The sequence below is a fragment of the Nestor notabilis genome, unplaced genomic scaffold (genome assembly GCF_000696875.1).
Source record: "Nestor notabilis isolate BGI_N333 unplaced genomic scaffold, ASM69687v1 scaffold32288, whole genome shotgun sequence".
Classification (NCBI taxonomy): domain Eukaryota; kingdom Metazoa; phylum Chordata; class Aves; order Psittaciformes; family Psittacidae; genus Nestor; species Nestor notabilis.
This window is the reverse complement of record NW_009942018.1, coordinates 13,798-23,431: the sequence shown is the minus strand read 5'-3', so window position 1 is coordinate 23,431 and position 9,634 is coordinate 13,798. Positions and strand designations below refer to the sequence as shown.

Genomic DNA, 9,634 nt, shown 5'->3' with positions numbered 1-9,634 from the left:
AATAATTCACTTTCAAGTGTGCTTGCTTTAGGATGAGTCTGCCAAAGTACTTGTTTGGATCTGAATTTGATACACAATCATCTAACAGTTGAAGCATGTCTAATTTATATATATTTTAAACTGGTCTATTTTAATCTCTAAGTATTAGTCATTTACAGTACTGAACAAAAATATTTTGGAAAAGAACATATTTTTGTTTAACTACTTAAATCTATCTAACTGGATAAACTGTTAATGCTGCAAACTGGCATCCCAGTGGTCAAAAACTGCAGTTATGGTGATATCCCAGTTTCTTCTGTTTTATTACATAAAAATGCCTTTGCAAAGTGTACTGCAGGTAAGATTTTCATTAACTCTTTTTTACTATTATTATATTACACTTATTTATGCAAGGTTTGGCTGAACGTAAGTACCGATGGAATTACATCCCTATTAAGGTGTGATAAGTAGGTGTTTTCTCACTTAAAGTAAGATCTATAAAAGTTTCACTAATAAGGTAAAATTTCACTCTTACTCAAACCACTTAAAATGCCACAATCTATTTTCTGTTAAAAACACTTCAACGTTTTCTTAGCCAAAAAAGTCTAAATTAAGGCCTTGGTAACTTAATACCCGATATACTTCATGTATTTCTCTACTGCAACACCTTTTAGAAACACCTCGGTGACAGTTATTTAAGAGATCTAAAGGAAAAGATTATCTGCTGTCAGTAGCACACCTCATGATCTGGTCATTAGTACTCTTAGTCTTACTTTAAAATTTCTACAAGCAAAAGACATTTAGTAAGTTCAGGTTTTATTTTCTGCAAAGTAAAATTAATGTAAACATCCATTATTCATAAATATTTATTCCATCCATTAAACCTTCGTGTACCATGGCACTGAACTTATGGCAGTCGTGGAACTTGAAAGTCATGTTGCTTGCCAATGACAGAGGTTTCTAAATCAATAAATACATTTGAAAACAAGAGAACAGTTCACAATATAAAAGCACAGGACTTGAAACCAAATGCTGGAGTACACAGGAGCTCTTCTTTAGAACTGTGTAAATAAAACAACTGTCACTAGAATGCCCTCTATAAAAATAAAATGCTTTGTTAATAACTGCTATTACCTAAAGTTAGGTAAATCATGCCAAATAGCTCAAAATACAGTAGCTGGAAAACGTAGGCCCATCTAAGTCTTCAGCATAGCTGTGCAGAAATCAAGAGGGATTCTCTGTTCCTTCCTTAAGCTTTTTTCTTTTTTCTTCTAGTGTTTGTTGAAATACTTTTCTCAAGGTATTATACACATATGGTCCATTTTCAGAATCGAAGCTTGTCTGATAAAAGGGAGAAATCAAAGTTCAGTTGTTAAATAGATGTCATACAGCAAAATGCAAAGGAGACGACGAACATAAAAAAAAATAGTTTTGAGGTTTATCAAAGGAAATCTGTGTTTCATAATGAAGTAATTAATGCTGAGTATTTTCAATGTTATGCTGACTGGACAGTAAAACAAACTAGTAGAAGGAGAAACATCACTTGTTTCAACAGGCGACATCCTTCCTAATCTCTTGTAGGTTACAAGAGATGAGGAAGCAGAATGATGAATGTTCTGTTCAAATAACTTCACCTGCTCAATCAGAGAAGCAAGAAGCTCTGAGCTGAGCAATGGCGAGCTTAACCTGGCACTGCTATTAAACGATCCTAAAAGCAGAAGTTATTTATGCACAACCTATATTAAGGACCCAAAACATAACTGAATTGCAGTGTAATTCAGAACATGATTTGAATCTGATGGAAAGGCTCCAAAATCTGTACCAAATGGTACAGAATCGACAGAAGCCTTTGGTAAGCTACTCCCAGTGAATAATTATTCTTACTCCTTAAAAAATTATCTTTTTCCAAATCTGAAGAAGTCCATGAATTGGCAGTGATCCAAACACGGACAAATTAGACTGAAGGCTGTAGTGACAGAATTTAATGTTGCTGAGAATACTTCCTACCCTTTTCTGTAGGCTGATTATTATAAAATGTAAACTCTGAGAGAGACAAGCATGTGGATACTACGTGTGAAGGAACTGCTGTAACTTAACCTCACAGAGGCTGCTCTGTTGATGCACCCTCCATGATTTAAACCAAATAAAGACATGGTTACTTGCCTTAGTGAAAGCTTTAATAGCACGAGCAAGTAAGGCCTCCTCCACATCGGCTGGTAGCATTTGCAAGTTCACCACACAGTGTAAAATACAAAGGATAGTCTGACACTGTTCCTGGTGGGTAAAAGGAACAGCAGCTCATTAGAAGAAATATTTTCATGAAGAACATTTAACTTTCAGGTTTTGTTAAGTGCTGTTTAAATATCAGACTCTGCCTTCCTGTATTGAAAGCTTCAGGTGTAGGAGTTGGGGAAGGAATTTTCACAAGCCTGTAGAGCCCCTATATAATTATTTCAGTCACTCTTCTCTTGTAATATACCACAAATGGCTCTGGAAAGTTCTAGGAGGTTGGGCATGCATCTGGAGACTTGTTTTTAAAGATCCCTTATAAAACAGTGGCATTCATGAGAATTGGCATAGAAAAAGTGAGATTTGATCTTTTCAGACCTAGATGCTATGCATGTTTAGGGCTCTTTCCCCAACTGTCATAGGATGGTCTGCATCTCTGTCTGTCCTACCAAATCTCCTTCACCACTGAAGAAAGCTTGCAGGAAGACAACTGGGCAGCACTAGCAAACGGAGTGAATTATCTCTATGGGTGCTAGTTCCATTCCTTTTCCAAGGGAGATAAATCACACCAGCACTCTAGGGACTTCACTTAGTGACAGATTAAAACTTGAGGGATTTCTGTGAGGAGCAGCTAAAAATGCACCAGTACATACCAGGGGCTGACTGCCTGGATACCAGACTGGTGGGAAAGAACATGGTGTGCCAATGCATGCAAAGTTGAACATGAGCCAGCAATGGCCCCTTGCAGTAAAGGCAGCTTAAAAGCATCCTGGGCTGCATTAAACAGAGAGTTGCCAGCTGGTGCCGTGTCTGGGCTGCTGGGTGCAGTTCTGTGCTCTTTGGTACAAGAGGGACATTGACACACTAGGACAAGTCTAATGAGGGGCCACAAAGATAATTAAGGGACTGGAGCATCTCACATACAAGCAACCTGCTCTTGCTGACTCTGGAGAAGGGCAGTTGGACTAGAAGATATCCAGAGTTTCCTGTCAACTATTCTGTGATTCCAAAACAATTTAGGATAACGTAAGATAAAACTAATATTTTTAAATTTAAACCCCCCATAATTATTAATGATTTCCATTCATTTATAACGTGTCAGGCAGGAATTTTTCATTTCATATAAATAGAAAGTTAAGACTGACAGAGTGGAAGAATGCTTCAGGAAGAAACATGATGGTTTTAGATGAACTCGGTTATTCTGAATGTCATGTCATGAAGATGGTGACTGCACATAGAGTTCTGACCACCTATTGATAAGAAGCTGTATTCTTGGATATCTGTAGGCTGTTAAAAAGGGCCCTATTTTCCTCATAAATACTTCAGAAACGGAGAATTAGGAAATGAAATTGTGTAAGCACAATAGAAGGGGGTGTTTGTTTGGTTTGTTTTTTTTATGTACCTCACATCTAGCCCTTTGGGGAAAGCACAGTTAAACAGCTGGGATCAGAAGTACCTGTTTTTCATAGAGATTTCAGAATACAGATGGCCACAGTTCTGATGTAGGTAGAAGAATTTGGCCTGGCTTCTGATTCCTTGAATTGGCAAATTCTACCTATTCCTTGCCCCAGCTCTTCCAGTGCTGATGGATTAGGATGTTTGCACAGCAGATCCGACAGCCATGAAGCACAGCTGTCAGGTGTGACATTAACAAAAGCCATCCATCGAGTCACAGAGAGAACGTTTCTCATCTTTGCCTGTAGATCTTATACTGCAGAACGTGCAGGGGAATATGCTGAAGGTGAGCTTCTACTGAGCAGTGTTCAGAGACAGTATCTGGTATTTTTCCTATAATATTCATCATCATAGTACTGATTAAAACTTGCACTCTTCAATGCCAAAATAATCTTCATTCTGATTTTGGAAGAGATTGAAGTCAAGTGCAATTCCCGTGTCTGAAGGCCATAAATGAATAGTTTAACATGCATTAACAAAATGTACTTGGCAGTTAAAGAATGAATTGACAGATCTACCTTTCTCAGTAGGTATAGTGCATCCTGTGACTCTGTGCATTTTTGTGCCAGCATGTCAACATCATCTTTGGATATAATAGGTTCTTTCAGCTGCTCTATCCAGGACCACATCAAGTTACAGAGAATAAAAGGATCTCTCTCAGTACAGATTTTATCCCAAGCTCCATCTCGAGCATTCAGTTCTTTCTTCAAAACAAAACAAAAACCAAAACAGAACAAAACTGAAAATGCATCATCTCTTTCCTTTTGCCTACATTCCCCTTGCTTATGTTCTAATGAAGAAAAAAGACTTAAGAGTTGCACAAAAATTTAAAACTCTAGTTTTTTACAAGGCATCAACATTTACCAACAGTAATACAAGTGATTCCTTAAAACAGAAGAGTGACATAAACAGTGCAGCTCAGAACCTCCCCATTATCTACTAGAATACGTAAACCAGGTTGGATTCCAACTTCAAACATTGCCAGGAGGATTTGGGTTTGAGGATAAGCATTGAAGTTTCTACTGAATTGTTTCACACACACAATCCTCTGATGAGTTCTGAGAAAGCACTGATTAAAATCAACATAGCTCTACCTGAAAACCTGTAGTACTTTCGTGCTACCAGCAGCCAAGTTACAACCACTAATAACTGCATCAGTTATTATTAGTCACTAAAAAGAATGAACACAACCAGAAGCAATGTTCTAACCTCCTGCTAGAGACCAAAATTGTAGGTGCATTTTTCCTGCTTCTGAAAGAACTGGCCTATAACTGACATGTGCAGTCATTCACTGAACCACAGTATAAACTGGTGTCCCAGGGTGCCATTTCAAAGCTCATGGTGGCATTTTTGCCACCTAGGAATTAACCTACATGAAATATGCAGAGCCCATAACATTGAATCAAGTTAAGAATTACCTGCCACATTTCTACCTTCTGCTTCACTTCATCCTCTCCCAGAAATTCATTTATATCTGCAAGTGCTTTTGCTGCCAAAACTCTTCGGGCTTCCAAGCTTAATTCTGATTGTAGAACAATATGTGGAATTGCCTCTGACACATCTTTGCTCCCTTGGCTTTCACATCCAATGGAAAAGTTTACTTTAGAAGAAGAAGAAGAAGAATCCGAGTCCTCGGAGACATAGACTCTTCTGCCATACATATTAGTCTTGTGGCCTTTTCTATGACCAGTCTCATTGGTAAAATTATGCCTTAGTGTTCCAGGTTCCCTGGTGTTGTGGATAGATGATAGACCTGAAGAGAAGGTTCTGCTGCGTTGCACTTCCTTGGTAGAGTTCCTTCGGTGATGAAGTGAGGATCCATCTTCTCGTCCATCCAGATTAAATTTACCTTGACTCCAGAACATGCATGTATTACGCACTAGTGCTTCTTTGTGTAAATCAAACTGTGGCTTTTGGTCACCTGTGGCAGGACATTCCTCACCACTGTTCTGCTTAAGTTTGTTGCACAGCAATATCTGAGCAGGTACTGTCCAGGCAGTTTCTCCTTGCTCTAAAAGAAACTCAGTTCTCCTTAAATCTGACTCACTATAGCTTAGACGTCTTTTCAGATGACTAAGAGGCTGGAGGCATTCAACATTCCTTCTTTTCCAAAGAGGATCACATTCATGTCCCAGAGAGAAAAGAGAATCCTGGGTCTCAAAAGTGGAGGAGTGGGTGTGGGAGTCGGATGTATCACTGTCCTGCCTCATGAGTTCTCTGTCCAGCTCTGTGGACACCAACTGAGAAACAGTCTTTTCAATTTCAGCTGAGAGATCTGGCAGATCTAACAGTTCTGCCTCTATCACTTGTCTGTTTTCAGCCAAGTCTAGCAACAGCTTGCAAACTAGATGAATAAGTTTTGGCACGTGTTTGAGATGCCTACTCTCATAACCATGGAGCAGATGCCTCTGACGGGTCAGGTACTGAGACAGGGTCACTGTGTGCGCCTTGGGCTCACAGCATGCAAATACATTTCTCAGAGGAACCAAAAACTGAGTGAATTCTCTGATGCATAATAACTGCCCTCTTGTCTGAATAGAATTAGGCCTTTTTGCTCTGACAAAAAGAATGGCTTGATCAGCACTCATTCTTGTTGCAAAAACTAAGTAGCAAGCTATTAGAACACCTGGAAAATACAAAGACAAGCATTAGTTGAAGAACTCTCAGACTAAACCAAATACTTAGTGGAATTATAGGATAAAAATTAATATAGGTGAAGATACAGGCTTTATGCCTCTATCACATGATGTTATTACTGAAGTATAGTTGCATTTGTTGGGTCACAAGATAGCAAACCCATCTCAGTGCACTTTCAGTGAGAGCTAGTTTCTCACCACAGCATCTCTGGGAGTTCCATCATCTGTGAACACAGGAGCAATGGGGCAAAAAGGTCTTGAAAGTAAGAGAGTCTAGCTGCTCCACCAAATCCACCTCATCTAAAAATGAGTGGCAAGTTTGTAACCATGTAATAAATACTGGACAATGAATGTGACCTAGGTGAATTTTTCCTATTAAAAAACAAAGGTGTCCCATTTGAATGGAACAGGGAATTATTATACAGATTCAAAAACTCTCTAACATTACAGGTCCTGTTTTTAATATACTGAAGCTGATCTGTAGCCATTCAGATAATTTTCACAAATGTGTTTAGCATTTTTAACCATTTTACAGATGTAAATCTTGCAATGATACAGAATCAAAACAAATTATTAATCATTTCTAACCAGAGAAAAAGAATTCTGTTGATCTTGCAGGAGAGCACATACCTGTTCGTCCAAGTCCTGCATGACAGTGCACAGCTACCCTCCCTTCCTGCAAGGCGAAAGCCATGACTTTTACCATATCCAGTATAGTAGTGAGAGATGCCACTCCATAGTCCTTCCATCCAAAATTATAAAAATAAACTAAAATAAAAAGAGAGTTATTTTCTGCTGTACCCAATGTGAAGTTTTCAGTACTATACACAGCAGAGAGATGACTAATAAATGAGAGCACTAGAACTGCAGAATAGACCTTAGACTCTGACTACATATTGTGTGCAAGACACTATTTTCCCTTTGCACTGTATGCTTGCTATTTTGATAAATACATGAAGCTAGTGAAGATCGTCAAACTGAGGTGCAGCAAGAATGTAAAAGGTGTAACAAAATGCAGTGATTCATACCAAAATTACTGAGCTATATATAGGGAGAGGGTAATTTTTTCTACTTAGAAATAAAAGCACTTCAGTCAAAAGCTGCTTCCTACAGAGAGGCATTTTTTCTCATCTCACCATAATATGAAAATACAAAAATACTGTCACTGCAGATGTCCTCTAATGAATAGTCTAAATAAGAAAACAGGAATTGTACCAGAATTTGAAATGTCATTAATGGTGGTCACATTAATTGTGAACCCAGAAGAAAAAGATAGATTTAACCAGTTCTTGTCCTGTCTTTACTCTAAACACCAGAACATAAACCCTCTGTCTCACTCTAGATATTGATGACCTTCAACAATGTGTTATTCACTCTCAATTTTATTTGCCAAGTTTCATGTTTACATCCCATTTTGTGCAACATTCCTTACACAGCTGCTTTTAACACAAAATAATGCAAGTGAAAACACCTTTAAGTGCCAAAATCAATAATTAATGAGGAAGAGCAGCAGGAGTGGACTCACTTCCAGCCTCCATGAAAGCTTCAGGAAGGTAGGTGAAGCCGCTCTCTTGTTCTAGTGGATTCCCACAGCTCGCATGCTCCCCAGGACGCTGGAGGTTAATTATGGTTTTTATGCCACATCTTGAGGAAGGAATAGATGAGTCAAGGTATTATATGCAGCCAAAATCTTATTATTCCTTATTTTCTGAAACATATATTTATTCTTAGTGGAGAATAAATCTTTACCTGTCTATCGTTAAAATGAAAGGATCTTTATCAACAATCCAAATCTATGTTGAAGGAGAATATGGATCAAGAATTACACTAGTAATACCTACAATGAATAATGACTAAATTTGTTACCTTTCAAACTGTTCAATAATTTTGTACTTTTCAATTAATTCTGTTGAGGGTCGAGCCATAGCCAGTATGTTATCTGTAATCCTGAGGAATTAGAAAAGTAGATAATAGTGTTGTTGTTAATAATTCCCTGGGTATGAATCTACCAAAATAAGAATACTTTGTAATAACTAACAGACATATCTTGCTGATTAACTAGAAGTGATTTTTCAGTAAATTTTATTATCATACAGTGTTAGTGATAAATCTTGTTAAGCTGATATGGATACGACACAATCAAAAGACCATTACTGGAACTCTTTAAATGTCAGGCCAATAAACATGCTAAAAAATTCAGATCTGTTTGGCATTTTAAGGTCTGTATGTGCTGAACAGCACTTGCTGTTACAAAAAAATCAGTAAGAATGTAGAGACACATTTCATGTGACTTTTACTGCACATAAGCATGTTTCTGAACATGCATCTTACATTATTTCATCTTTAGTAAATGTTTTTACTTCCAAATTCTATTATGAACACATTTTAATTCTTTTGCATTTTAAACCTCAGCAAGGACTATCTATAACCCAGAGCAGGTTCTTTGTAATTCTTGCAGATAGATACTCTATTGGATCTGAACCAAACTTAGTGTAAGTCAACAGAAATCTTTCATCATCTTTACTGGGCTATGTACAATGGCCATTACGGTTTACTGTTAAGTTGTAATTCTGAACCAAGCTATCATTATGTTTTATACTTAGCAGCAGCTGATTTAAAAAGAAATCATTACTTTCCTTTGAATTCTCTCTTTTAATAAATACAATTGATGCAATTACATTTTAGTGAGAGTAAATGCTGCTTATTACCAAGAAGAGTAGAGCCCTTTAATGGCTTGCTCCTGGTCGCTCCATCGAGCTGGGTTCTCATACTTGCAGGCACGGCCACCACATGCCATCGAGCACTGCATGTGGCCAGGAATGACATGGCGAAGGTGCTCCCCTACTTTAGTGTATTTTGCTGTTGGACGCCTCGAACTTCCTGGAACACAGGGAAAAATAGATTTAATAAGGAAGCTGAGAAATGCATCTCCACCTTAAAAGTGTCAGTTCAACCTTAATGGTTGAGTTTCATCACTATGAAGTTATAAAACCCATAAATACACGGAATACAGATTTAAGGCTCATTTTTCAATACAGACTTCAAGGAAGGATTCCTAGGGGAAAAATTGCTTGTATCACTGCAGAAGTTGTCTTTTCTCACAATAACTTTGTTTTTTCTAATGGATTTAGAGATGTGTGATATCCTTCACAACACAGTAATACCATCCTCTTCCACCTGAAATCAAAAATACTTAAATACTTAGCCATACACTTCACAGGGGGTCGGAACTAGATGATCTTAAGGTCCTTTCCAACCCTGACCATTCTATGATTCTATGTGTGAGCATGTGCTTCTGGTTCTTTATAACTGAGCTGTCAGAGAGAAAAGCATGT

General features: G+C 37.8%; 1 protein-coding gene across 2 annotated transcripts in view; it reads right to left on the bottom strand.

Annotated features, from left to right (window-relative positions):
- Positions 1-1,203: 1,203 nt before the first annotated feature.
- The window catches only part of PTPDC1 (protein tyrosine phosphatase domain containing 1), a 10,911-nt gene continuing 2,480 nt past the window's right edge, over positions 1,204-9,634 (bottom strand). For both annotated transcript variants that reach the window (XM_010021186.1, XM_010021185.1), the window contains exons 2-9: positions 9,008-9,179; positions 8,166-8,246; positions 7,825-7,943; positions 6,930-7,067; positions 5,082-6,289; positions 4,182-4,367; positions 2,143-2,253; positions 1,204-1,320 (exon numbers count right to left, since the gene is read on the bottom strand). In XM_010021186.1, coding sequence (XP_010019488.1) covers positions 1,204-1,320; positions 2,143-2,253; positions 4,182-4,367; positions 5,082-6,289; positions 6,930-7,067; positions 7,825-7,943; positions 8,166-8,246; positions 9,008-9,179 — 2,132 coding nt within the window. The remainder of the gene's footprint in view (positions 1,321-2,142; positions 2,254-4,181; positions 4,368-5,081; positions 6,290-6,929; positions 7,068-7,824; positions 7,944-8,165; positions 8,247-9,007; positions 9,180-9,634) is intronic.